The sequence below is a fragment of the Dacryopinax primogenitus genome, assembly GCF_000292625.1.
Source record: "Dacryopinax primogenitus strain DJM-731 SS1 chromosome Unknown DACRYscaffold_1, whole genome shotgun sequence".
In the NCBI taxonomy this organism is placed as follows: Eukaryota; Fungi; Basidiomycota; class Dacrymycetes; order Dacrymycetales; family Dacrymycetaceae; genus Dacryopinax; species Dacryopinax primogenitus.
Genome location: NW_024467198.1, coordinates 1,293,453 through 1,317,835, shown reverse-complemented (window position 1 = coordinate 1,317,835; position 24,383 = coordinate 1,293,453). Strand labels below are relative to the sequence as shown.

The window sequence follows — 24,383 nt, the reverse complement described above, 5'->3', positions numbered from 1 at the left end:
GTTATTACATTCTGTTGTATCTAAACCACCGTTGAATATTCTCTCTTGGTATCTGAAAGCTCAAGATAAGGATATTGTTACTAGGTCAAGTTACATGGTTACATCGTAATCGAAGCGATGTGCCGTCCGCTGTATTCGTTGGAGTGGTCGTGCAGCATCGTACTTGGACGAACCAGGCTTGTCATCGTCTTCATCATCATCTGGCAGGAACAATGGCAGCTCGGGTGGCTCGGGCCGAGAATCTCGAACGGCCCTGATAGAAGTTTGTCCAAGCTCCTCTTCGTCTTCATCTGGGAGGAATAGTGGGGTTTCTGGCGGAGCTGCCACCGGAGGAGTCAGTTCTTCCAGATTTTTGTTGACTTTAATTGAACTCGAGCTTGGGACGGTAGGCTGGATCTCCCACTGTGTGCTATGGTTCCCCGGTTCGCGTACAATGTCATTGAGATCCACCGGAGGTAGGCGGTTTACGATTTGATGCGTATTCCCATTCAGGTATGCGTAACGATACCTTGCTGGAGGAAGACGCGGCGGCCGATCAGCAGGAGATTGATCTTCAATTGAGCTGTGTTCGCTAGATGGCGACCCGGTTTCTGGTGCTGACTGTCCTTTGGCAGGGGACAGAGAAACCGCCGAGGATGGTCTTGGCTGCCCACCTACCACCTCGCCCAGAATGCGCCGAAGCACCCAAGGGCCTAGCTCGCGGTGGAACTCTGGAGTAATGGGCGGTTGTCGAACAGGTAAGAAAAGTACTTCGGCAGGTGATATTGGTTCTTCTGGAAGGTCGGGGATTGGTCTGATAAATTCTGGTGCGTAAGGGATGGCATATTGCCGAACAACCTGCTCTTTCCTTGGGTGATCAAGAGACATGTGATTCCGCCACGCAGCTTCGGTAAGAAACCCTTTACTGCAGTCTACCATAGTGAATGTGAGTCATGAGTGATCCAGTGTGCTGTTCGATCACGAACCTTGGTAGGGGCAGATATAAGTGTAATGACAGAGATGAGCCTTGTGAACATGTGCTTCTAGCTTCTTCACGTTATGGAGACGGGTGCCACAATCATCCCACTGACAGATCTGTTCATTTGGAATGAGACTATGTTTTTGTTTTCCTGTCAAAGCAGAAACCCATACGTGATCTGTTGACGGGTACACATGATTTTTCAACACATGCTGCTTCATGCGTTTTGTCGAGTCCAACAATGCATCACAGTCACCCCATTTACACTCGAAGAGTTGAAGACGATCTTGGGGAAAGGGATTCGGATTGGCGTCCGCTATGAAGCAATTAGCTATGTGTTTTGCTCGTGTTCGACCAAAGTGCGCGCACCCTGTGCCCTCATTTTTGCCTCTTCCGATCTTATAAACGCCCTCTTAGACATCCGAATCTCAACTTCCACTTTGAGACCTTTCGGTGGGTGATGATACTTAATGGCAGCATCGGGATTCCGCCAAAGCTCAGCAAGAGGTCGTTTAACAGAGACGGCCCCAGGATCGCCATACTTGATCTGCCTTCCTGGGTCCAGATGGACAAGTGCACCCAAACTATCCATCCTCATTTGCACCAGTGGTTTCTACTGGGAGAGTTAGACTATTGGCCCAAGAATGTATTGTTAATCAGCCGCTACTTACGCGATGTGGGCAAATCTCTGGCCTGCTCGTCTTTCCCGAGGTCTTGCCAATCAAGGTGGTTGAGTGAGGGAGAGCGTTGAGCTTGGCACCTGGGCTTGAGTTTCCAGACTGAGTGGCTGTGCCGGAAGAACAGCTTATTCTTGTTTTGTTAACTAGTGGCCCTGGGCAAGCAAAATGTATTTTGGAGACCTATCCTAATCATCTAGTCTATTGATCTTCAATCTTTTGTATTCATTGTGGCTGGATACAGGGTTCAGGGTAGAGACGGTACTGTAGGCAAGCACCTTTGGGTATAATAACTAGTGAATGAGCATTTCTGTGCTGAGGCCCCATTTCAGATCCAGTTTACTTGGTTTCAGCAGTTCCATCAGGGTTTGTCATTATCACAGTTTCCAAAAATACCTCCGGTAACAACATAGCCACTAACTATTCCGCCTCGGTGTTATGACCATCGATCACCCTACCTGCACTACAGTTGAGTTGGCATGAACAGAACTGTGCATCTTGTTCGAGCTGCTCGCCGTCACTTGCTAGATCCATTACACTCTCATTCTCCTGTTACGCCTGATCGATCAGTAAGATGCTTTGCCACTGCCTCTGGTTCTATTAATCCTGGTACTCTTGGACCCTTTCAAGTCTTCGATCGTCATGCGAAGCGTTTGCAGAAGGACAGAGCTGCAAGGGCCGATAATGGCGATCAAAGCCGACTGGTCGATTATGTCCGCAATGAGGTGGCCGATGTTATGATTGAAAGGCTCCAGGTATACAAAGGTCCTCAGAACGTTACTGCGCAGGTGTTGATGCTGAATCAAGGACATAAAACGGCGCTTTGAGAATGTGATTGATCTTGGTTCTGGACCAGGCCATCTCACCAAGATGCTCGATAGGGAGATGGCCCCCAGAGTGACCATGATTGACTTGAGTCGTATGCGGTGCGCTTCGTTTATCGGATTCGAATCTGAAGAACGACTACAGACCACACACTGCATCGAGATCCAAAAAGTGAATTCGAAGGTCAGACCATAACGGCGACCTTGATGCACAAACCTCATGAATGGCCTTACAGTGGACGTTGATCGACATCAAATGGATGAAGAAGGCCTTTTAGCAGCTATTCCCGCAAATTCCCAGGATGCTGTCATTTCTTGCCTAAGCCTGCATTGGATCAATGACCTTCCCGGTCCGCTTTCCTTTCTCTCATTTGTCACCTGCTTATCTTGATCTGAAGGAATGCTTGTGCAGATCAAGGAGGTGTTGAAACCGGACGGCGTTTTTCTAGGTGCCTTATTCGGTGGAGATTCTCTTTTCGAGCTTCGGTATGGAAAACAACAAGACACTGTTGAATGCTAAAGATTGTTTAGCTCATCGCTGCAAGTCGCAGAAGTGGAGCGAGAAGGGGGTATATCTCCCAGAGTATCACCTATGACACGTGCGTAGCACATTAAGTATCCGATTTGGACTAATAAATAGGTAGAAACCCAGGATATGTCGAACTTGATGGGGCGCGCTGGCTTCTCGTTATTGACAGTGGACATTGATGAGGTGAAAATATCATACCCCAGTATGTGGGAGTTATTAGAAGATCTCAAGGCGATGGGAGAGGGCAATGCTGTCATAGGACGGTTTGTGAATAACGTTAGTTCCGAACCATATGGCTGACTATATGCAGTCGGCATTATATTCCAAGAGATACGTTGATCGCGGCATCCGCTATCTACGAAGGTAAGGATATGCATGTTGTCTATGCTTCGCCTTACCTTACTGCCTGTAGCATTGCATGGCGCGGAGGATGGGACAGTTCCCGCGACCTTCCAGGTTATTTATGTGGCAAGTCCTCGACATGACGACAGCGTTACGTTTCTTACAACAGATTAGATTGGCTGGAAACCATCTCCGACCCAGCCCAAGTCATTAGAGCGAGGATCCGGACAAACGAACTTGCGCGACGTGCTATGAATATTGACATATTTTGATGCTCTAAGTGCCTCCGGTGTTCTCTGTGGCTGCCAGCGCTTCTTCTGACAGTGCAACATCTTCCGGATCCTCTTCAGAACCTTCATCAACATAATCTGAACCTTGTAGACCGGTATCGTCTTCGGCCGCCTCTGCTGCATCTGTCCTCTCCTTCCCCTGAAATTTTCTTTTCGGTATCTGTTTCCAGAACGCTTCCCTCCAGTTTCGATTCTCCAACCACATCAACATAATATCAACCACTTGATTCACAGTCAAGACCTTCCGCGTAGGAAGCTCACTGAGAAACGTGCCGATAGGTAATCGCGCCGCGCGGATGCCTTGCTCCATAGCCTTGTCACGGCATAGATTCTGTACAGGTGTCACAATTAGGTAGGCCTACTCAGAGGCATTACTCACCTTGTAACGATTGCGGTCCACGATACCTCCAATAATGTACGTCTCTCCCTCTTTCAACTCAGAAATCTCCTCGTCACCGTCCGCCGTCAAGTATACAATCGACTCCTTTGCTACCTTCAGCAGGGGTGCCTCCGGTTTGGCTGGCGGCTCGTCGGCGCTCTCTCCCTGGGCATCATCTGGCTCCTTCCACAGATGTTCATACCCATCTGCCCACCAGTCGACCCCTCTCCACTTCTTGTGTGTCCCATGAAAACCATCCTCCATCCTCTTCTCGGTCTGGCCGTTCAGGGATGCGAAGGCTAGATGAGCGAACGTCGTTGGAGCCTTGCGGTTAGCACCGTACGTATAGCTCATCTGACTGCACAACGACATAACTTCCTGCACAGACATTAACCTTTGCTTTGAACACTCTATATAAAGGCTTGTATACCTTCTCTGTCATCTTGTCATCGAACCCGAGGTCAATGACCACGGTCGCGTTGAATTTCGTCTGTTGTAAGGGGGCAGGTCTAGGTCGCTTCCTCGGCGGTTCCGGTGGCTCTCCATTGGCAATGGCTTCTTCTCTCTTTCTTTTCTTCTCCGCCTTCTTCTCTTTATCCTTCAACTTGCGGGCAACCTTGAGAGCAGCCTGCTTTTCGACCCTGCGCAGGCGTCGTTGGGCGTTCTTTGACAAATGCGGTTCTGACGCTACAGCTGAGGCTTCAGACGGTGCCCCCTGTACGATGTGGGTTGCAGCACTATTTGGCGCTGGCAGCGCGGCGGTTTCTTCAAGGACGTCTGGAAGTACCTGCTCCTCGTCGTTCGACATGACAGTGCTTCGCTGAAAGAAGTCAAACCCCGATGGAAGGCTGTGTCACGAGTCACACAGTGACGCGACCTCCCCACAGGTACTGTAACATCGTATGTTGCGTCTTGTACGTTTAGGGCTTGTACTAACGCTTCTGTTTGCTGGCATCGCCATTTATAGAGGACTATTGTGGTCGCCCAGTCCCTATCCCTCAACGTCTTTCTCTGATACCATGGCCCATCTACAGCCTTTAAAGTTCGTTCAAGTGCTGCCCAAGGCGAAGCATACCGCGACTGTCTTCTTTATGCATGTGCGTGTACAACCGGAACTACCGCATCTCAGAGTAACAACCGCGGTAGGGATTGGGGGATAGCGGTGCAGGATGGGCGCCAGTTGCGGATATGTTGTCCGAGAAACTTCCTCATGTGAAATGGATTCTGCCTAACGCGTTCGTATGACTTTCATGGCGTAAACGCCGTGTCCTTATCAATAAACAGTCGGACGCAACCGGTCACCGTCAACTGGGGAATGGATTGTGAGCCGGTTTGGCCTGCATGATATTACATTCTCATGGTCTCAGCCCCGTCGTGGTTCGACATCTATACACTCGGAGACCGATCGATGCCGCAGCGAGAGGACGAGCGGGGCATGTTGGACTCTGTGGTTTCAATAGAGGCGCTTGTTGCCGACGAAATCGAGAAGAACAATATCCCGAGCGAACGAATCATTGTAAGTATTCCCTTGTCCTCTCCGTTTGCTCCTGACCAGCCTTGAAGGTCGGCGGTTTCAGTCAAGGAGGTGCTCTGAGCATGTTGTTTGGCACAACCACGAAGCACAAGCTAGGTGGGATCGTCGTATTGTCAGCCTGGCTTCCTCTCCGGGACAAGATCGCATCGGTAAGTGCCGCTGTTTGCTCACATCTACATGTACTTATCTTTCGCAAGATGGTCTCTCCCGAGCTGAAGACCCTCCCGATCTTTCAAGGTCATGGGGTTCAGGATGCGATTGTACAGTGCGAGTGGGGTCGTCTCAGTGGGGAATATTTGAAAGAGAAGTTCGGTGTCAAGGTGGCAGAGCCGGGGAAACTGAAAGAGGGTGGGATCATCTTCAAGACTTACCAAGGATTGTAAGTTATGAGTTTCTTCACATTCGCACTACCGATTTGATATTATCCAGGTTACATGGTGCGTCAGACGAAGAGATAGAGGATCTCTCCAAGTGGTTGCAGGAAGTTCTCCCCAACAATTGACTCGCACCCCGATTTTAGATGACATGATGGACTTGGATTTGATGATTCCCTTCCGTGCTTGTTCTCTCTATAAATGGTAGCAATGTTTAGTGTACGTAAAGAAGATGTAGGATGACCTTGTACTAGAACTCGGTGCCAGTTACTGCGCAAGTCACATAGGCCTGCCCTAAACAATAACAGTCTGACAGCTCAGGGTTCACTGACGTAATAATTCAAAGTCCGCTGCATGCTCTCCACAATTGCCGGTCAGGGCTTTCGCACTTCAATACCCTGCCATTGATGCGCCGAGAGCTCTTGGCTCCTTGTCTGTATGATGTTTGGACTCTTGAAGCCCTAGTTTGGATGCGTTGGTGTTGAGGCAACTAGGCGGTGTTTTTAATCTCTGTGACTGAGTAAAATCGAGCGACCAACGGGAGGTCATGTCATATCAACCTTTGAGCATTAGATGATTGCAAACGGAAGATCTCCAGACAGAGAGTTTTCATATCTAAATGCGGGCCGGATTACGGCGACGAAGGAGTCAGCATTATTCTCCGCTTATGGATCACATCCCGGTGTTTCCTGGTGATTCTTGCCAGGTGACTATGTCGAGTCGGGGAAGAAATGATCAGTCCTGTTTGACAGAATATGTGTTGCCAGGTGGCCGTTCAATGGTAGTTACCCCGAACTTCGTGATGTCAAGGTATACTCTAAAAACATGTGCCTCTCATAGGCAGCAGTCTGCTGGCCCAATTGTAAACCCGTTTTTACCCAGTGCGGCTGGAAGTCAGCCGTGAATGCAAGCGTGGTGATTAGAAGTTCGTTTACATAACTCTATATAGGTCAATCCCGTGAGATTTTCGCCCAGATATCACACATTCCAGTCGGCAACGCGTCCCTATCTCGCGCAAAAAGAATGAAGTAAACGTGGCGATGGACCTGACACTGATCGCGATCATACGGCAGATAGGCACATCGGCCAAGCGAGGGACCTACGAGCACCTTCCCACAGCGTTTCACACGTCTAGCTCTTGACAGGTCAGTCATCTGGCGAGCCTTTCACTTGATCTCCTACACTGCGTGGGCAGCCCAGCTATCTCTGTATCCCAACTAACGACTTGTTATGGACTACTTGTCTGGCGAACATTAATTTCCCGCAAGAGCTCTTCACTGGTTCTAACTGTGCTGTTCGTTGGAGATTGCTGGCTCGTCTTTGCATGGAAGCTCGAAACATAGTGGGCTGGGTTCGCAAGCCATGTCTATGAAGAAGAGGGGTGATGCACACTTGCCAGCCCTGTCGACTGCGTGCAGGCTGGACGCTGCTCAGTCTCTCTCAGACGCAATGTCTGTGGTGATTGTCTCACGTCATACCCATCAGGGACTACTTCGGAAGCAAACTGACCTCAGCGCACGGACCCACGGAAGCAATGACCGCCCTCTGGAGCGCGCCGTGGGACAGTTGGTTTGCTCGCGAGCTCAACGCCCCAGAAAGGACCCCTCTTCCTAATCGTCCGACGACAGGACGTCGCCCCGGCGTTCGACCTCGACGTCTACCCCTTTCTCTTCAACCATCACCCTGCATTTCACCACATTCCTGCATTCCAATCAGTCAACTCTGTTCTCAACGCGCATTGTTTACCCACCCAGAGCTCTAGTTGTCACGAAGGACCCCGGTCGTTCATCATCCTAGCGCGTCCCTGGGTACTTCAGCACAACAATCACGACTTTTGGCACAAAATATCACATCACTTGTGTCGCATCTTCACCACAAACGTCAGCGATCAATCACTGCGAACGAGTTTATCGAGTCTCCGCTTGATCTGCGCTGCTTTTGCTAGGGTTGAGAGGGTTAAAAGTCTGAGTTGTGCGGCGTCTTTGTTTGGGTCAAGTCATCGTATGTTTGGCGCCAAGGTCTTGTTTTTCTCTGTCTGATCTCGTGCATATCTCTAGAAGCTTCCATTGTGGTCCCTGTTTGCCCAATCTGGCGGCTCTGTTCACGCCTAGACCTGCTGCCCCAGCTTCGCCGGCCATTCTGACCGACGAGGGGCTTATCAATCAGTCCCTCCTGGATTCTCTCGACAGCTCTCTTGAGCAGGATCACCTTCATAGTTACGTTCCAGAGATTACTGGGGGTGACAGCGAGGCAGAAGCCCAGTCCACCATCAGACGCACATACTCGACATCATCTCACGCGTCTTCGAACGGCTCCATTTCTCAGTCACATACTCGACGCTCTACAGCATCAATGGCTACTTACTCAGGCCCGCAGCTAGCGCTGCCACCGCCTCACGAATCATATGCGGCATACCGCTTGAATTCGCTGTCATACGCGCCCTCTGCCTTGTCACCAGGCTCTGAACCATTCGATCCCGTTCGAGGCGGTCCACGGTTTGATCAATTCGATGACGAGCACATGACTCAACTCCCCAACACTGGAGCTGCCTTTGGAAACCTAGCTCCGGGTGCTCCTTCCGTCAATCAAATGCTTGGGCGCGGTAGCGTCCAGCTTCACAGCGGTTATACTCGCCCAAGGGCTCCGCAAAATGCGACCATCACCACCACATATCCGGACTCGATGAATAGGATCGGCTCCGTGCCCAACCTCATGAGTCCTGTTGGCGGACCCTCTGAGGCTTTCCCGGGTCGTCAGGGTCCAAAGGACATCCTGTCGCCGCAAGCAAGAGCGTTTGAGCTCTCTGGGACTGGTGGTGCTGGTGCTCTGCAGCAAAAGCTCCTGCTGCAGCAACAGTCCAGTAACCAGCAACAGCAGCTCGAGGCTCAAAGGGCTTTGCAAATGCAAAATGTGCAAGCCCTGCAGCTCGAAAGACATCGACAACAGCAGCAAATGGTTCAGCAACAAGCTCCGGCGCAGGGAAATCAGGGTGGTTTTGGCGCGAACGGGCTGTCCAACGCAAACGGCCAACCCATTAACCTTGGCAATATCTCATCGATGAATGGTGTAGTTGTCCCTGGCGTGGGTGCGGTGAAAGCTGCCTCGTTGCCGAGTTCTACTCCCGCATTCCAGCAGCAGAGCCAACGTGTCCAGCGCGGCCAGGACACGTCTGGAAATGCACCGTATGCCAATCAGCAATCCTTGGGAAATGCACCTGGTTCCCTACATGTGCCGCCTGGATTCACAAATAGCACGACTCCGCAGTCTTCCGGTGCAGCAACCGGTAACACGTCAGGCGGTGGTCTTTCCAGCGCTGCTGCCGCACCTCCCTTGGCTGCCGAAGAGATCTCAACGATTTTCGTCGTTGGTTTCCCTGACGACATGCAGGTTAGTTCATAAACATCTTGGCACGACCCCGGAATTGACATCATTTCAGGAACGCGAATTCCAAAATATGTTCACTTTCTCACCGGGCTTCGAAGCGGCTACCTTAAAGATCCCCAACAAGGATCTCACGTCGTATGGCCCTGGTGCTCTCGCCCCAGGTTCCTCAGCTGCTGCTGCTGTCAATGTTCTCCGTCAAGCCGGTTTCGCTTCTAGCTATGCCGGCGGAGGCGCCCAAGCTGCTGGTGATCCTTATTCCCTCGTGGGCCTTAATGCACAAGGCGGCCTAATCGACTCGCGCGAAATTTCAAGTGGCCTCGCTGCAGCCGCTGCCAGTGGTTGGCAGATTCCCGAAGACCCCTTTGCACGGAACAGCGCATCGGGTCTCATGGGAATTGGCGGCAATCCCACTGATCTCACCTCTCACCTTGCTCTTCCCATGCCCAGAAAACAAATCATCGGCTTCGCTAAATTTAGAACTCGCGAACAGGCCTCTGAGGCACGTGATGTTCTCCAGGGTCGCCGCATTGATGTAGAAAAAGGTGCCGTCCTGAAGGCTGAGATGGCCAAGAAGAACCTGCACACCAAGAGAGGCGTCGGGCCACTTGGTGGTTCCTCTGCGGCTGGTAATGCGGGTGCGAACGACCCGATGTCACTGGCATCCCCTCCCGGCATGAACGGTCCCAACGGTGCAGTTGGCCTGCCAGGTTACGCTGGTGTCCAAGGCTCCGGCTTGCCACCTCTCGGTAACACTATGTCAAATGATGGCTCGATACCTTTGACGCAGAGAGACAAAGATATGCAGACTATCGTCGCGATGGGGCTCAATCCGTCGTCCCAGCGCATCATGGATACAGACAGGGTGAAAGACCGCCAGCAGCGGCTCGAAATGGAAGGGGCGTATCAGCAGGGGCTACAGGGCCCCACCCGCTCTCGCATGACTGCTTACGATGCCTTCCATTCCGTTGCCGATCCCGAAGTTCAGCAACACGTCCCAGGGCGGCAGCCCTCTATCGTTGGTCGTGGTTCTATCTCTGCTGGTTCAGGTCCCGGCCTTGTCAGCCGCGGGATGCTCTCTCCAACTTTTGAAAGTATGAGCCCCTCGGCCACGGACCCGTACGCCCCGTTCGGATTGCTCAATGGAGCCGGGGATCATGGCCTCCCTGGTGGGATCTCTACCCGAGCCGGACTACCAAGTTCTATGCTCGATCGGCGCATGTCCCATTCCCATGGTCAAGTCCAGCCGTCTAGACAGGATCCCATGGCAGCGACGCAGGACATGTGGGAGTCGTTGCCCAATACCAACGCTAGTGACCCCTACAATCAAGGCATGTTGAAAGGGCTATCCCACATGAACATAGCAGAAGACCCTGAAGAGGATGCAGGTGCTGCCCCTCGAAGCGCAGCAGTTCCATCGTCCACCTCATCCAATCGTTCTCAACCCAGTCCCCCTGCGGATAAAGATGCCGTCGGTCACCGTAGCAATGGTTCACCTCCTGGTATGATTCAGGGCAATCGCATTGATGCTCGTCCTCCGGGCCGTGAGAGTAGCCCTCCGAGAGGTATGATGTCCGGACAGAGCATGTCTTCCGAAGGTTCGCCGTCTAGGGAGGAGTCTCGTCTTGGGAACATCGACTCACTCATTCGAAGGGACTCCGGGGATAGTGATCTCACCCGGTCCTCAATGACCGGTATTCACACCAATACCCATGGCGAGATGACGTCTCCGCCTCTATCCTCCCCTGGTTCTGGAGGATCCTATATTAGAACCAATTCGTCTGACCAGAATCCTCCTGTAAGTCGACCATTTTTGTCATCCTCTCACGTCTGATTGTATATCAGATTAATACGTTATACGTCGGTAATCTTCCAACAACGCCTCCTGCCTCTCTTTCGTCCAACCCTCTTGAAGAAAATCTCAAAACTGTCTTTTCTCAGTGCCCCGGGTTCCGCAAGCTTTGCTTCCGTCAAAAGAGCAATGGACCCATGTGCTTCATTGAGGTGCGCACCTTTGTTCAGTGCATTTAGAGAGCACTGACAATTTTCCCCGTTAGTTCGATGACGTCGATTATGCAACTAAGGCGATGCACTCATTATACGGACATACACTGAACGGGCTTGTGAAGGGTGGTATTCGGTTGTCTTTCAGCAAGAACCCACTTGGCGTTCGCTCTGGCAGTGTGTCTGCCGGCTCTAGTAGCGCTCACGGCCACATTGGACAAGAAAGTGTTGGTCGATATGGAAGACATGGATCGCTGGCTGAGCTGAGAGGACCCTCGAGACAGAGCTCTTTGGACATGCTTTCCCCCACCGGTTCCTCTTTCTCTTTCGGGTCCTCTCCGCCTAGCCGGTTCTTCTCCCCACCGCCACCAGGACAAATGGGATCTGTTAGCCCTCCCATTGGCTCTGGACGCAATCTTCCCGGAGGCTACTTCCGTAGTAGCCAAGCCTTCGCCGATACCACATTCTCACCGTTCGCTGTCCCCGTTGCCTCAGGCAACTTATTGGGCCCATCTTTCTCCGAAGAAGGATTTGAAGAATTCTCTTATGCTCTGGCGCCGTCCCCCGACCCCGAAGCTAACCGTTAGGTTGGCGCGCATACACATACATCCCGTGGCATATCATCCAGCACAACCACCCGCTCTGTATTCTAGGTCGATACCCGCATGCTTGCACGACATGCGCTCCGGCGCAGCAACCTCGTTCATACTCCACTATATATATCGCAGCTGTTTTCGTGGACATTCGAAGTTTCTTTCTGCTGGGTCTACCGCGTTGTCTCTGTAGTCAAACGATACACCTTCGTGTTCCATTTTCAACACTCCCACTTCTTCCAAACCACCCCCTTTCGCAACGCTCTCTCTGGGTTCAAGTTGTCCATTATCTCTGTCTCCACGTCTCCACGCCCTCGCATACGTTCAATAAAGCCTCACCAAGTGTCTGTGCGATTAGTTCCTCTCACACTATCCCCTCTTCTCTCATCACTGATATATGTCTCTGCCTTTCTTGCATCGCATTCTCGGAAGCGTTGCCGTCGCCGGCGCTCTGCCGACAGTTTTGTTATTTTCCTAATGCCGTTACCCCGAATGTATTATTCAAGAATTACGATGTTTTCCATACAGAATCAGTTATACTGTGCCGCTTGAATAACACGACCACTGAAGACCCTTACTTCTGAGCTGAATCCTGTCTCTCGGGGCACGTGCACCTCATCCATTCCCTCAACCACCACCACCCGCTCGATGTCTTCTTGAACTACGACCATCTGGGAGGCATGAATGGCGTTTTCCCATACAAGGCACTTCTCTTTACCTCCATCACCAACTTCTATCAGGCAGCCCACCAACCCGACTGGTTCGACTGCAGCATTCAGGGCTGCCCCTCCTGGCCCTGCTGACCGGCTTCTACTTCCGGCCCTATACGTTCGCAAAGGCAGAGACGCGCCATTATCTTCGTCACGATCTATTCGCTCAGAACGAGAGACACTGAAAGGTGGTCTAGATTCCCTCGATGCAGGACAGGCTACCGATGAGACGGGGGAAGATGTGTTGGCAACGGAGCTCAGCTCCTTTGTGCTCGAGGAGGCAGATGTCCAACTAGAGGGTTACCAATTATATGCTGTGGAGAAATGGTCAGTTATTACGTATCAACTGTTAGCATGTGGATCTGATTGGGTCGTGTAGGGTTGTGGAGCGAGAGAAACTATTACCCACTGTGACAGTCTGGACTGGAGATCCCACAGACAAGGTGAGTACAGCATCCAGGCCGAAACAGGCTTGTTAAGTATGTCAATAGATTACTGCCGCAGTACTGCGACTGAACGATGCAACTATACCCTTCGATAAAGCTACCCATTCCTTCCGTCAACACGGCGCAAGACCGATGGAACATGCTCGTGGTACCATCATGGTCACATCACTGGCGACATTCCGCTCCGACCTCAATATCGTTCAAATCCCTGGAGGCGTATACGCATCCGCGAAACAAGATCTTGCTGTGAATATTGATTTATCAAGATTAGGTTGCAGCGGTAGAAGAGCATTAACACTGGAGCAGCCCACGTTAGTTTGACTGTCCCTAATCCTTTCATACATATCTGACAGCGTCACCAGTCAAGCAGCTCAAGACAAGTTTCTACAGATCTATCACTTGACTCCATCAACGCCATTTTCGCTTACCGTCATCACCCTAATCAAGCTCGTACAATCTGCCTTATTCATCTTTGGCTGTTTCCCACCTGCTCCTGAGCTGCGCGATGGTCTATTATGCGATATCACTGAGTCTGGTTTACAAAAATGGATGGCTGAAATTGGTGAACCCGTTTACGATCTTGAGCCATCCGCCCGGATCCTCGATGATCAGGTCGTTGCCGCTCTGCTCAGCAGCATTACTGCCGCAAGACAAAGACTCGCGGCAAGCGCAGGGCGCATTAGAGGAGAAATGGGTGGCCGCAACTTCCTATCGTCATCGGATGTTCCGAGGGATCCACTGGCGCATCCCACTACATTTCTCAAGGTTCTCGCAACGTGGCAGAAGTCACAAAAGATGCCTGTCAGCTGGTTGAACGCACAGACCATTAATCAGCTAAAGGGTGATCAACCTCGACAACGTCGCCTCTCCGACCCACACAAAGCTACAATGTCCCGCGCCCTCCGGCAGAAGCTAGACGAAGCATTGCCTGTGAACCTTTACCATGGTTCTGGGCACGACCTGGATACCCTGGACCTGGAGAAATTTGCTCGGTATAGCGTAACAAAAGGCGGTGAAGGAGTGGACTCTGTCCGTTGGCTCTGGACAGGCCGAGCAAGACCTGTTATCACGCGCCAGGGACAGCCAGGTGAACCTCAAGGAAAGTGGTCCCGAACTGACGATGGTGGGGACGACGATAACGACTCGTATATCGGTACCGCATTACAGCGTAGTACTGGGAAGATGGCCAAAAGGAGTCATCAGCTCATGGAAGGCTTCACTGGTTGGAGAAGAGATATTCTTGATTTCGGCCGTCATAGGAAACCTTCGAGTCCCGAGTCGGATGTAGAGGTCTTGCGCTCCCCTAGGCCGCGGTCACCTCAGACAGCGGTTGAAATACCCTCTCTGGTTGTAACAAACAGCTTGGACGAAAACAAATATCCATCAGCACAGAGCCAACGTGAGCCTGTTCATCGCGTGCTTGGTCCACCTGCTAATGGTGTGGTGCTCCTAGCAACTCCATCAGCAGTGCGGTCGGCACAGAGTTCATGGTCAAACCTATCTGATACGCTTAGTAATCAGGCAGTACCTGCCACGGCACCCGCTGGTAGCACTCGGTTTCCCCCTCTGCGTAGCAGGAAAGGCAAAGCAGTCACATCAAAACTCAGTCGACCCACTTTTTTCCAAAGCCAGTCTGATAGCGTTCTTCGCGAGCTAGATTTCGAAGATTACGAACTTCCAGCGGCACTTCGTCCGGGTATGAATCGTGCTGTGACCTACTATGAAGTCTCTGCGCCATCAACCGTTCCAAAGACACCCAAGTGGAGGAGGCATAGCTTCACGACGTCGGACGGGTACAAAGAATTGCGCCATGTCGCCGTGGATCGTCTGAAAACGGACGTGGATCTATGCCAGGCGTTGTTGGACATGCGGCAACGGGAAGACGCGCTGCTGCATACACTCGCTACCCTGAGGTCTATCGTTTATGCTCAGAGAGACGCAACCGCTGCTGTTCGAGGTGATCTCAAAGATCAAAGAGCCAAGTTGGACAGCCTACGAGACAAAGCGCGCCAGCTGATCGTAGATCCGGCCATTCGTCGCCGACCAGGAGACGGTATCGAACCCACTTTACTGCGCATCCAGCGCGTGGGGGACGAGCTCGGCCGCCTAAAGTACACGTATGAAGTCACCGATGACCGGCTACGCGAAGTGGAGGGCATGGTCTGGGGTTTGACGAGGCGGATCAACGATAGTGGTGTGCGGGACATGTTGGAGGAGGAAGAACACAAGCAACGAGCAAAGGGTGTCGGGCCAGATGGTCGTAAGCTGTGGATGAAAGGCGGGCAGAGGCTGAGGTCGAGATTGGTGGATTGGGCAATGTGGTCCGGGAACTTATGGAGTTGGCTTACGAGACGGAAGGTTGAGGTGATCCCTCCCAGTGGTGCTGGCACCCCCACTCACGGACGGAGTCGAGCGCCTAGCCTGACATTAACCCTCCCTCATCCAGCCTAGCGATTGTGAAGAGGCATGTGATGTAGCAAGTGCTCTACCAGGTCCACAGGTTAAGAGCATCTTCCCATAAGTCAAATATGCACAATAGATACCAGGTATTCATTAATACCTCAGCAATGTACTTTTACAGTACCCATGAACAACTGTATGATCCACTCTCCCCTGCTACCCTCAGAAGATCATGTGATAACCAGCCAATGAATAGAACGAAATATAGCACGAGATTGGGGGAGCAGTCGATCATTGACGCTTAACGAGCTTGCCCTGCGCCTTTTTCATGGTGCGTTTGCGCTCCTTTTCCTCCCACTAGATAGGCGTGAGCGAACTGCCTCCCGATAATATGCAAGATACACACCTTCTTCTGCTCTTCGGCACTCAGCTTAGACACCCTCTCCTGCTCTGCCTTCCGCTTCGCAGCCTTCTTATCCTCTCCTTCCTCCTCGTCGCGTTCTTTCTTTTCCTTAGCGATCTCCTTCAGTAGTTCTTCCTCAAAGTCCTGCCTGCTACGCTTGAGCTTGCGAATGGTCTGCACAACCCAGTCAACACCTCTTCACAAATACAATAGCACACACTGACCTCGACACGCAGTGGAAGCTTGTCCACTGTATCGACGAAGCGGAAAATAGATTGCACCATGGGCAGCGTCTCCGCGTTCTGTCCACCAGAAGGCGGCTCGAGGGCGAGGATAACGTGCCTCTCACGCTCGGCGAGTGGGATGGGTACCTCGGGCCTATCAGCAGGCTGGTCGGTGACCTAAATCCCCGCCCTTGGTCAGATGATAAAAATATAACGATGCGAGCATGGTACTGACGATCAGGTAACGGAAGTACTTGAGCACATTCGGGTCGTTCAGAGTCGCCAGAAGAGGCCCTTTTAGTATCGCTTCGGTGATATCTGCTGCTTCAGTCATGATTCCCAGCGAGACAGGAAGGGTCTTATCATCACCGGCTTTAGTGAGGGACTAATGCGAAAGAATCAGGGTAGCCCGATTTCGTAGATAACGCAAACATACGAGATCCCACCGAGCGCGGCGGAGAGTCTTCATCTCATCCTTCTTCATAACTGCCCAAACGAATCCAGGCCTGGTACCATCGTCGTTGAGCCTAAAGTCGAGCTCCAGTAAGTCCCGAGGGGAATAGTCGAGCTCGATCAGACTGCGACCAAAGTCGTAAATCATATCGATCAGGTTGTGCCGCGAGAGCAGGGTGAATGTCGTATGCAATGAGAGGACACCGCGTCTGCCAGTGGAGAATATGAAGTAATCTGACGGGCCGTCTGACTGTAATTGTCTCACAGCAGGGCGTGTGAACTGCGTCTCGTAGAACGGCAGGTGTGTTTTGAACCTGGCGGTTGCAAGTCAACGTGCGCGCGTACAACCAGAGAAAAAGAGCTAGGACGCACCAAGCTCTCACACGACCACCATTAAGCGCCCTGCCAATCGCCCAGACGAGGAGGTAGATAATAACAAACCCAAGCCCGACAGCTTCGAACTTGAACTGGCCCGGGCGGAAGACGATGTTCCTCCACCGGTATTCGAGGCCTTCGTACTCGCCTTCCGGAACCGGCGGTGGGGGTTGAAGAAAGCGCAGTGCACCATTAAGTTGAGTGAGCAGCGCTGCGGACATGTTGATTGTTTAACGAGAGGCCGACCAAGGTATACACCTGTTGGAATTGTAGAGAAACAGACTGAGGAAGAGTGGGAACGATGCGGGGATGTTCCTTAAATTAACCATCACGTGGACCTCATTCACTCGCTTCCGGTCGGAGAAGATGACGGAGGCAGAAAGTGGAAAGAAGCATGGACACGACCAGTAAGGGATCGTCGCCCTGACTCGAGCATTTATTACTTTACACATATCCCTCTGTGGAAAATCATGCCTACCGTCGCAGTAGACAAGGCGGACTTGTTTGAGAGACTTGGGAGAAACTACAGTACGCGAAATGAACATCTTGTTTGAAAAATGAGGCTCATGAAGCTGCAGCGACGGAGGAATTCGATCATCTGTGCTTCGAGTTTGGCATAGAGCTGGATGAGGACGTCAGTCAATGCATCAACACCTGAGAGTAATACTGAGCCCGCGGTAGACAACAGAAGAGGTCGAGGAAAACATCAAGAAGGGTCTTCCTGCCGAACGTCCCGTACGTCCGCCGCTTCACTCACTCCGCACTTAGGCTCACCTGGGCTCAGCAACTGAAAATCGAGGTTGGCGCGAATCGCTATGACCTTCTCTGCTTGGAGGGCATCTCCCGAGCGTTGCGCATCTTCCTCCAGCTTCAGAAACCTCCTGTGTATAAGTATCGTAAGTTCGGGCCGGGGGAGAAGATGATAACCGCGACTGTCGCGCCCGATGTGCGTGGCCCTTCACTGACGAGCGCTTCTAGCACTAACAATGTAATTGTGATCAGTGCGCTCGCGTGCGCCCCTTCTTCGCCGGTGCGGTCCTCCGCAACTTGCACTTCACCCAACGCTCCTATGACAGCTTCATTGACTTGCAGGACAAGCTGCACCAGAACATCTGCCGGCGGCGTTCACTCGTCGCTATCGGGACGCATGACCTTGACACTATTGTTGCACCCTTCTCGTACGAAGCCCTCCCTCAGAACGAGATCAAGTTCGTGCCATTGAATAAGAGTCAAGCATATACATGCGAGGAACTGATGGAGCTGTACAAGGTACAACAGCTCAAGGAATTGCAACGCGCGGAATTGACTGATCCTGTTGTAGAGCGACAAGCACCTAAGCCGCTACTTGCACATCACCAAAGACCTTCCTGTACACCCGATCATCTACGACACCAAGCGGCAGGTGCTCTCCATGCCCCCCATTATCAACTCCGAGCACTCGAAGATCACATTAAACACGAGGAACGTGTTCATCGATGTCACCGCGACGGACGAGACAAAGCTCAACATTGTCGTCAACATGGTTGCCACGATGTTCTCCGAGTATTGCTCGGAACCTTTCACGTGGGTATTTTGAGGTCATCCGAAAGATAATAGACTGAATGTTTCATAGCATTGAGCCAGTCCAGATCATCTACCCTGATGAGAGGACAAAAATCACCCCCGAGCTCACACCGCACAAGATGGTCGCTCATGCCTCGTATATCAACGCCTGCACCGGTCTGTCTATCACCGCGAAAAAGGCTGCCACCCTCATTGAGCGTATGTCCTTGCACACGTCCCTTTCTCCCAACTCGTCCGACGAGATCCTCGTCGATGTCCCGGCTACACGGCCCGACATCCTGCACGAGTGCGATATAATGGAAGATGCTGCAGTCGCATACGGATTCAATAACCTGAAGAAGACTTTCCCCTCCACGTCTACCGTCGCACAGCCGCTCGCCATTGGCAGGCTATGCGATATTGTCCGCCGAGAGTGTGCCCAAGCCGGATGGATCGAGGTCCTCCCGCTCATCCTCTGCTCGCATGATGAGAACTTCGCCTGGATGAACAGGAAGGACGACGGGAAGACCGCCGTGCGGCTTGCGAACCCCAAGACGCTCGAGTACCAGGTCATCCGTACTTCACTCCTACCGGGAATACTCAAAACAGTGCGTGAGAACAAGGCGCACGCTCTGCCTATACGCGTGTTCGAGACGAGCGACGTGGTCATCCAAGACCTGAGCAGGGAGAGCCAGACGAGGAACATTAGGAATATGGGTGCTGTATGGTGTAACAAGACTGCGGGTTTCGAGATCGTCCATGGACTATTAGATCGCATTATGGCAATCCTGGAGATTCCCAGAATTCACGAGAAGGAGAGTACCGACTTTGGCTACTATATCAAGGAAACACAAAGTACGTCCTCTCCTACGTGTGTCACATTGTCCACGTAATGACTTTTGGGGTAGATCCCACTTTCTTCCTTGGCCGAGCCGCCACTATCCATTATCGTCCAAAGCCGGCCTCGTCGCACCAGGCAGTGAACAGCTCCATGGCAGCAGCTCTAGCCGAACCTGCTGTGTCGAAAGGAGGTACCTCCGTCCCTCTATACACACTCCACGCGCAACAGGCGAACAGCTTGTCGACAGTAGACACACTCAAGACGGCATTGTCTTCGATCGCCCCTTCTGTGAACGACATCCAGCTGGGTATGCTGGGCATCCTCCACCCAACTGTGCTACAGAAGTTTGAGATCGACTTCCCGTGCTCGGCGCTAGAGCTCAACTTGGAGCCCTTCAAGAAAGAATCGTTGAATGTATGGGGCCAGTAGATATTTGTAGATTGAATCATTGCGATAGCCGTAGATGGTACCGACTGAGAATATACCTTCGGGAGCAACATTTCCAGACAAATCTCTTAGCTATCTGCTTCTGAGCCTCACATTGGTTTACTAGTTCAACATATGTCCCTACCACAGAGGTCATAGTCCTAGACCCTCGGTCTTAATTGTACAACTCCCCGATTAACACGGCTCGAGCCTTGCTTCCTGTCGGAAGAGGAGCATGATCTTCTTTCGTCCCGGGTGGGACGTAGACCAGCCCATTTGCCCCACTCAAGCTGGCGACTCGACTGGAGCGCTGCCCTCCTGTAGAGAATGCATTGAGACCGTCCGAAGTTGCATGCACGTGCACTCGGTGGTACTCCGGCCTCGGATCTCTCGGACATGGATCTTGTAGCTGTAGCAGCAGGGTCAGTGCGTTCTCCGTGACCAACCATCGTCGTGCGTACAGTAACAGTAACGGTAGGCAACTTGCGCTCACTTGCAGGCCAGCCACCCATTGTTCGCAATGCTGGTACGACAAAAATGTAGAAACACACCAAAGCCGAAGCTGGATTTCCAGGAAGGGCAAAAATCGACTTCGTTTTCCCGTGGTGTTCCAAAGTGGCGAAAGTTGTAGGTTTGCCAGGTTTGACCTTCACCCGTCCGAAACGGATTGTTCCATTCAAATAACGCTCAATCACTGGCTTCAATAGGTCTGTGGAGCCCATAGAAGTACCACCGGTTGTGATAATGATATCTGCAGAAAGAAGACCTTCCGTTAGAGCGTCTACATGTGACTTGATGCTGGGAAGACGTAAGCCAACAGATCGCCCCGAATTACGGGTAGGTACTCACTCATCCTTCACAATGCCGAGATCCACCACATCATATCCCATGCCTTGTAACAATGCTTGAAGGCTTGGACGGTTGGTGTCCCAAATTCCTGTCCAATCTTCGCCGTCAGTTCCAGGTCCGATGCCCGAGACATCCGCGATCTCATTGCCGGTCGACAGGATGGCAACGACTGGTTTGCGGATGACTTGCACCTGGACAATTGATGGGTACAGCGTTGCAGACGCCATAAGAAATAGTACCTTCTTCTGACCAACGAAAGCGACGGTTCCGAGCTCGCCTCCCCCGCTTTTTAGTACTAACCCCTTTTGAAGGACAAGGGCACCTTTCTTGACATCAGAGCCTGGTGCTCGTGTGTTTTCGCCCACCTCCATCTTGGCGAGTGTCTCGACCTCAACCTCTTCTCCATTATCGTCGCCGTCACTCTCGACAGAGGAGATCAGCTTCGTATCTTCCACCATTATCACCGCATCCATATTCGGGGGTAACGGCGAACCCGTATTTATCCGATATATGTACCCGTTTGGTACGTTCTTGTTGCGAGGAACCAGCAGAGGCGACAAAACGCGATATATACCAGGCTCGTCAGACGCTAGCACGTCTTCAGTTCAGGATGGATATATTTGATCGAATTAACATACCTCGGACGGCGTAGCCATCCACGTTTGTGGTTCGTGTGTTTGGGACATCCTGTGGAGCGTAAACATCTTCTGCAAGTACATGGCCAGAGAGAGCCACGCTAAACTAGACCAGGAGTTAGCCTCGAAGCAACCTTCGATTTCGAAACATCTCTCGAACCGGTTTCTCAACAATTTCCAATAGCCTCGAGTGTTTAATCACAAGATCGATGGCAGCATCCAAATCTAGAAGTGGATATCGCGATTCCCGGTGTCGCAGTGAGACTGAAGGAAACCCCATTAGTTACGCGCGAGACACCCGGAAAGCAACACACCTGGCTGTGTTGGATCATGGCTGAGCAGTGTTCTTGGTATGGGAACATGATGAGTGTGATTTTGAGATACATGCTCGTGGTGATGATGATGGTGATGATGGACCTGCACAGAATCGGTCGGTTGAGTTGATGTGGACGCATGTCCTGTCCCCATCCCAGCATGCACCGTTTTCCCGCTTCCTCCTGCGATCAAGTCCAAAGCATGCAACACCAGACCATTCCCCAAAAGGACATCCATGTTCTCCTTGACGGCTTTCGAACTTCCGGGAAGAGTGACAATAAATGTCTTGTCGATCGTACCCGCAACTGGTCGTGCGAGTGCCGCAAGCGCAGTTTGCGTAAGAGAATGCGCCATCATAGCGTGGGCCAGACCCGGTGCATGGCGCTCGATGAGAGGCGCGATTGCCTGTGTTCATCTGCCTCAGAAGAAAACGCTGAACAAGTCAAGTCAGCCTCGAACCTCAGGTGTGCAGTCGCGAACTCCAAAGCCCGTCCCTCCGGTGGTCACGATCCAATCGATCTGTCCGCTACTACACCATTCCTTGACAATATTGGATATTTGTTCTTTGTCATCCGGCACGATCGAAGACTTAGCGATGTTGAAGTCCCCGCCCTGGCTAGCGAGGATATCTCGAAGCAGTGGACCTGACTTATCCGCGCTCGCATCCGCGGCTGCTGTATCACTCACTACTCAACAATAAACTGTATCAATGTGCATGCCTCAATGTAACAGGATCTACCAGACCTGTAAGAACAGCAACCTTGTAGGGCATTCTACGGCTTGCAAGTTGGCGCGAGATGAAAGGAAGGTGAAAGGGCGGAACCTTATCACCCGCACATGACGGTCAATAAAACAGGCTCCCGAAGGACATGGAAGCTCGCACTATCAGGAGAGGTGATTAGTCGTGCACCTACATATCAGTGACAATAATGGAAGTTTGTAATTCTACAGCTACATGAATGTCCCGAGACAATAGATTACTCCTTGTAGGGATACTCGAGCTTGTCGCCTTTGCGCCTCCAAAGCTTTTTCCTGCAAAAACGGTCAGGCTGGAACTTTGAATGAAAATCATTACACACTTTCGTTGCGTAACCACATGCGTTGCAAACACTTCAGAGCAGTGCTTTGCTTTGAACTCGCGAATGAAGCGTGGGTCCCTAGACAAAAGTCAATCGCGTGGTCAATATCGGGCTGCTGGTAATATACCAAAGCTCGCTGGCAATGCCTAAATCCTTGCAGCAACGCATGAGCGCATTGCTCTTGCATGCCTCTGTAGCAGTAGCAATTCCAGAGGGATCAAAGTACTCCTGCTCTCCACGAGCGATGCCCACCAACCTTACACAATTTTTAGTCTTTCTTGACCGTCTGAGACACTGGGGGCTTGTGACTCACCTCCCGAGGCAAACGAGTGCATACTCCCTGCTCACTACTTTCGGGCTCACATTCGTCTCCCCTCGCGGTGCCAAACCCCATCCTCCAGGACCAAATGCCTTGTTCAGGATGCGGCGGTATTTGATCTCAGGGAGATAAATGAGACCGTCTGTGGAACAAGATTAGCCTTTGAATTGTACGAATGAGATACAAATCTTACCAGGCTTTATCTCAACATCTTCCGGATCGAGCGGTGCCATGAGAATCTCCGCAATGTCCTTGGGAAATGGCTGGGAGGATAACCCGTGGTAGCTCCGAGACCAATCGGTGGGACGTCCATCGCCAGGCTCTGGGAGGGGACCCATGTCGGCGGGAGCGCCATCACTCCAGACGACAGCAGCGTCGGCAGTTGGGGTCGTAGGAGCAGTAGCACGCTCGATCTCCTCTATCTCGGCTTCGAGCACACTTGAAGGAATAGGTGCAGAGTTGTCGACTGCCGAACTCCTACTACCGTTCGTGCTGGGTGCGGCAGCAGAGGCAGAGCGAGCTGGGGTCTTGACATAGCTTGGTATCTTAGCGGCACTGGTTGTGTTTTGTGGCTTCACCGTCGTATATCTGACACGGGTCGAATATCTAACTGAGCTCCGAGAGCTCCGACCAATATTAGGCTGGATTACTCTCAGACCATATGCAATCCTTGAAATTGTCGACATGGTCGTCGTGGTCGGAGTCAAAAGTTCCGCCGAAGGGCGCGTCCCTATGGTGGACGTTCGCCGACAGCTCATTAGGGGTCCTTCGAGCGGCGATAGGGTCTAACGCTGGTGGGGATGTGGCCTCAAAATAAGGATTCAGAATGCTGTGCACATTTGTCCCCAGTTAAACCACCTTATTTGCATCCGCGGAAGCTTATATAACCCCGCGAAAGAAGATTGAAGAAAAATAAGCTCGACGGAAGAGAGTAAGAACTTCCGCGGAGGCCAATGGAGGCAAATCAAGAAAACGGAAGCAAAAACTTCGCCTACGCAGGAGTACCTATCTGCTTCCACTAAATGGAAGCGAAGTATTTGCTCCCATTGAGAAAGAAACGAGTAATTTCCTCCGATAGCACTTTTTCGGAGGCAGAGTCCCTAGAATGGACTGCCGGGCCCTATTTCCTCAAATCGGCCATATGCCTGCCCTAAGCAACACCCTACAGTCCAATTAAGAAAGGTGGTGGTAAGAGATCAACCCGTGTGCGAGTGTCCGGTCTGTCATTTCGTTCTAGTTAACACTACCGGAACTTTTCAAGGTGTTTTTCTTTTCATACAGTATGCCTTATGTGCCGCTTCTCATATGGGAAATGACCTCGATGATACTGTAAACCCGCCGCCGCAAAAACATTACATTGGCCGTCGCACTGTAAAGCGGAAAGAATAGTATATATAATAGCCATGCATATAGCTACAGTATATAGAGAAAAGTAATATAAATGAGTTATAAAAGAAAAACACCTTGAAAAGTTCCGGTAG

General features: G+C 51.7%; 10 protein-coding genes across 10 annotated transcripts; 6 read left to right on the top strand and 4 right to left on the bottom strand.

Moving 5' to 3' along the window:
* Positions 1 to 44: 44 nt before the first annotated feature.
* Positions 45 to 1,665, bottom strand: DACRYDRAFT_113112 (uncharacterized protein). Its single transcript, XM_040769565.1, has 5 exons — positions 1,630 to 1,665; positions 1,328 to 1,571; positions 1,132 to 1,274; positions 966 to 1,074; positions 45 to 911 (listed from the first exon to the last, which is right to left on the bottom strand). The coding sequence occupies exons 2-5, from the start codon at positions 1,554 to 1,556 to the stop codon at positions 91 to 93; spliced, it is 1,302 nt and encodes a 433-aa protein (XP_040633294.1). The 5' UTR covers positions 1,557 to 1,571; positions 1,630 to 1,665; the 3' UTR covers positions 45 to 90.
* Positions 1,666 to 2,114: 449 nt separating this feature from the next.
* Positions 2,115 to 4,783, top strand: DACRYDRAFT_73840 (S-adenosyl-L-methionine-dependent methyltransferase; the record flags this gene model as incomplete). Its single annotated transcript, XM_040776030.1, has 12 exons — positions 2,115 to 2,390; positions 2,443 to 2,554; positions 2,605 to 2,643; positions 2,696 to 2,809; positions 2,858 to 2,945; positions 2,991 to 3,058; positions 3,104 to 3,251; positions 3,299 to 3,351; positions 3,401 to 3,456; positions 3,505 to 3,953; positions 4,002 to 4,377; positions 4,430 to 4,783. 10 exons carry the CDS (start codon positions 2,115 to 2,117, stop codon positions 3,583 to 3,585), a joined length of 1,035 nt encoding a protein of 344 aa, XP_040633293.1. The 3' UTR covers positions 3,586 to 3,953; positions 4,002 to 4,377; positions 4,430 to 4,783.
* Positions 4,784 to 4,998: 215 nt separating this feature from the next.
* Positions 4,999 to 6,221, top strand: DACRYDRAFT_97864 (acyl-protein thioesterase 1). The gene is made up of 7 exons (XM_040777488.1): positions 4,999 to 5,096; positions 5,146 to 5,234; positions 5,284 to 5,321; positions 5,367 to 5,515; positions 5,563 to 5,682; positions 5,731 to 5,912; positions 5,963 to 6,221. The coding sequence occupies exons 1-7, from the start codon at positions 5,019 to 5,021 to the stop codon at positions 6,033 to 6,035; spliced, it is 729 nt and encodes a 242-aa protein (XP_040633292.1). The 5' UTR covers positions 4,999 to 5,018; the 3' UTR covers positions 6,036 to 6,221.
* A 1,317-nt stretch (positions 6,222 to 7,538) lies between these two features.
* DACRYDRAFT_92417 (uncharacterized protein) lies at positions 7,539 to 12,246 on the top strand. The gene is made up of 5 exons (XM_040777073.1): positions 7,539 to 7,908; positions 7,965 to 9,294; positions 9,344 to 11,086; positions 11,134 to 11,292; positions 11,346 to 12,246. Exons 2-5 carry the CDS (start codon positions 8,260 to 8,262, stop codon positions 11,877 to 11,879), a joined length of 3,471 nt encoding a protein of 1,156 aa, XP_040633291.1. The 5' UTR covers positions 7,539 to 7,908; positions 7,965 to 8,259; the 3' UTR covers positions 11,880 to 12,246.
* Positions 12,247 to 13,164: 918 nt separating this feature from the next.
* On the top strand, positions 13,165 to 13,701 carry DACRYDRAFT_40461 (uncharacterized protein; the record flags this gene model as incomplete). The annotated part of the gene is made up of 2 exons (XM_040774481.1): positions 13,165 to 13,352; positions 13,404 to 13,701. Coding segments are annotated over 2 exons (486 nt in total), but the record flags the coding sequence as incomplete, so codon positions are not given.
* Positions 13,702 to 14,663: 962 nt separating this feature from the next.
* DACRYDRAFT_92416 (uncharacterized protein) lies at positions 14,664 to 15,495 on the top strand (the record flags this gene model as incomplete). Its single annotated transcript, XM_040777072.1, has 1 exon — positions 14,664 to 15,495. The coding sequence occupies exon 1, from the start codon at positions 14,740 to 14,742 to the stop codon at positions 15,490 to 15,492; it is 753 nt and encodes a 250-aa protein (XP_040633289.1). The 5' UTR covers positions 14,664 to 14,739.
* A 117-nt stretch (positions 15,496 to 15,612) lies between these two features.
* On the bottom strand, positions 15,613 to 17,147 carry DACRYDRAFT_73834 (DUF1682-domain-containing protein). Its single transcript, XM_040776029.1, has 6 exons — positions 16,894 to 17,147; positions 16,505 to 16,835; positions 16,304 to 16,453; positions 16,069 to 16,245; positions 15,848 to 16,018; positions 15,613 to 15,798 (listed from the first exon to the last, which is right to left on the bottom strand). Exons 1-6 carry the CDS (start codon positions 17,115 to 17,117, stop codon positions 15,733 to 15,735), a joined length of 1,119 nt encoding a protein of 372 aa, XP_040633288.1. The 5' UTR covers positions 17,118 to 17,147; the 3' UTR covers positions 15,613 to 15,732.
* Positions 17,148 to 17,343: 196 nt separating this feature from the next.
* DACRYDRAFT_92414 (phenylalanyl-tRNA synthetase subunit beta) lies at positions 17,344 to 19,882 on the top strand. The gene is made up of 8 exons (XM_040777071.1): positions 17,344 to 17,424; positions 17,475 to 17,530; positions 17,578 to 17,631; positions 17,681 to 17,842; positions 17,899 to 18,165; positions 18,218 to 18,459; positions 18,509 to 19,293; positions 19,347 to 19,882. Exons 1-8 carry the CDS (start codon positions 17,367 to 17,369, stop codon positions 19,706 to 19,708), a joined length of 1,986 nt encoding a protein of 661 aa, XP_040633287.1. The 5' UTR covers positions 17,344 to 17,366; the 3' UTR covers positions 19,709 to 19,882.
* Positions 19,881 to 22,276, bottom strand: DACRYDRAFT_113105 (molybdenum cofactor biosynthesis protein; the record flags this gene model as incomplete). Its single annotated transcript, XM_040769564.1, has 8 exons — positions 19,881 to 20,114; positions 20,167 to 20,503; positions 20,555 to 21,143; positions 21,193 to 21,295; positions 21,350 to 21,453; positions 21,504 to 21,909; positions 21,964 to 22,178; positions 22,249 to 22,276. 8 exons carry the CDS (start codon positions 22,274 to 22,276, stop codon positions 19,881 to 19,883), a joined length of 2,016 nt encoding a protein of 671 aa, XP_040633286.1.
* A 150-nt stretch (positions 22,277 to 22,426) lies between these two features.
* DACRYDRAFT_73826 (mitochondrial genome maintenance MGM101) lies at positions 22,427 to 23,550 on the bottom strand. Its single transcript, XM_040776028.1, has 5 exons — positions 23,096 to 23,550; positions 22,897 to 23,044; positions 22,711 to 22,839; positions 22,584 to 22,661; positions 22,427 to 22,536 (listed from the first exon to the last, which is right to left on the bottom strand). The coding sequence occupies exons 1-5, from the start codon at positions 23,238 to 23,240 to the stop codon at positions 22,482 to 22,484; spliced, it is 555 nt and encodes a 184-aa protein (XP_040633285.1). The 5' UTR covers positions 23,241 to 23,550; the 3' UTR covers positions 22,427 to 22,481.
* Between the last annotated feature and the right edge of the window lie 833 nt (positions 23,551 to 24,383).

Coding starts and splice junctions, on each gene's coding strand:
- DACRYDRAFT_73826 (XM_040776028.1), bottom strand. CDS start 23,240: ATGGGTCCCCTCCCAGAGCCTGGCGATGGACGTCCCACCGATTGGTCT. Junction 23,045..23,095: donor AGATGTTGAGATAAAGCCTG/GTAAGATTTGTA, acceptor CTTGTTCCACAG/ACGGTCTCATTTATCTCCCT. Junction 22,537..22,583: donor CATGTGGTTACGCAACGAAA/GTGTGTAATGAT, acceptor CCGTTTTTGCAG/GAAAAAGCTTTGGAGGCGCA.
- DACRYDRAFT_113112 (XM_040769565.1), bottom strand. CDS start 1,556: ATGAGGATGGATAGTTTGGGTGCACTTGTCCATCTGGACCCAGGAAGG. Junction 1,275..1,327: donor GGCAAAAATGAGGGCACAGG/GTGCGCGCACTT, acceptor ATTGCTTCATAG/CGGACGCCAATCCGAATCCC. Junction 1,075..1,131: donor TGTACCCGTCAACAGATCAC/GTATGGGTTTCT, acceptor CCAAATGAACAG/ATCTGTCAGTGGGATGATTG.
- DACRYDRAFT_92414 (XM_040777071.1), top strand. CDS start 17,367: ATGCCTACCGTCGCAGTAGACAAGGCGGACTTGTTTGAGAGACTTGGG. Junction 17,425..17,474: donor GAGACTTGGGAGAAACTACA/GTACGCGAAATG, acceptor ATGAAGCTGCAG/CGACGGAGGAATTCGATCAT. Junction 17,632..17,680: donor GTCTTCCTGCCGAACGTCCC/GTACGTCCGCCG, acceptor ACCTGGGCTCAG/CAACTGAAAATCGAGGTTGG.
- DACRYDRAFT_92417 (XM_040777073.1), top strand. CDS start 8,260: ATGGCTACTTACTCAGGCCCGCAGCTAGCGCTGCCACCGCCTCACGAA. Junction 11,087..11,133: donor CGTCTGACCAGAATCCTCCT/GTAAGTCGACCA, acceptor ATTGTATATCAG/ATTAATACGTTATACGTCGG. Junction 11,293..11,345: donor GACCCATGTGCTTCATTGAG/GTGCGCACCTTT, acceptor TTTCCCCGTTAG/TTCGATGACGTCGATTATGC.
- DACRYDRAFT_73834 (XM_040776029.1), bottom strand. CDS start 17,117: ATGTCCGCAGCGCTGCTCACTCAACTTAATGGTGCACTGCGCTTTCTT. Junction 16,836..16,893: donor GGTGGTCGTGTGAGAGCTTG/GTGCGTCCTAGC, acceptor TGCAACCGCCAG/GTTCAAAACACACCTGCCGT. Junction 16,454..16,504: donor GCCGCGCTCGGTGGGATCTC/GTATGTTTGCGT, acceptor CTTTCGCATTAG/TCCCTCACTAAAGCCGGTGA.
- DACRYDRAFT_97864 (XM_040777488.1), top strand. CDS start 5,019: ATGGCCCATCTACAGCCTTTAAAGTTCGTTCAAGTGCTGCCCAAGGCG. Junction 5,097..5,145: donor CGACTGTCTTCTTTATGCAT/GTGCGTGTACAA, acceptor CAACCGCGGTAG/GGATTGGGGGATAGCGGTGC. Junction 5,235..5,283: donor AAATGGATTCTGCCTAACGC/GTTCGTATGACT, acceptor ATCAATAAACAG/TCGGACGCAACCGGTCACCG.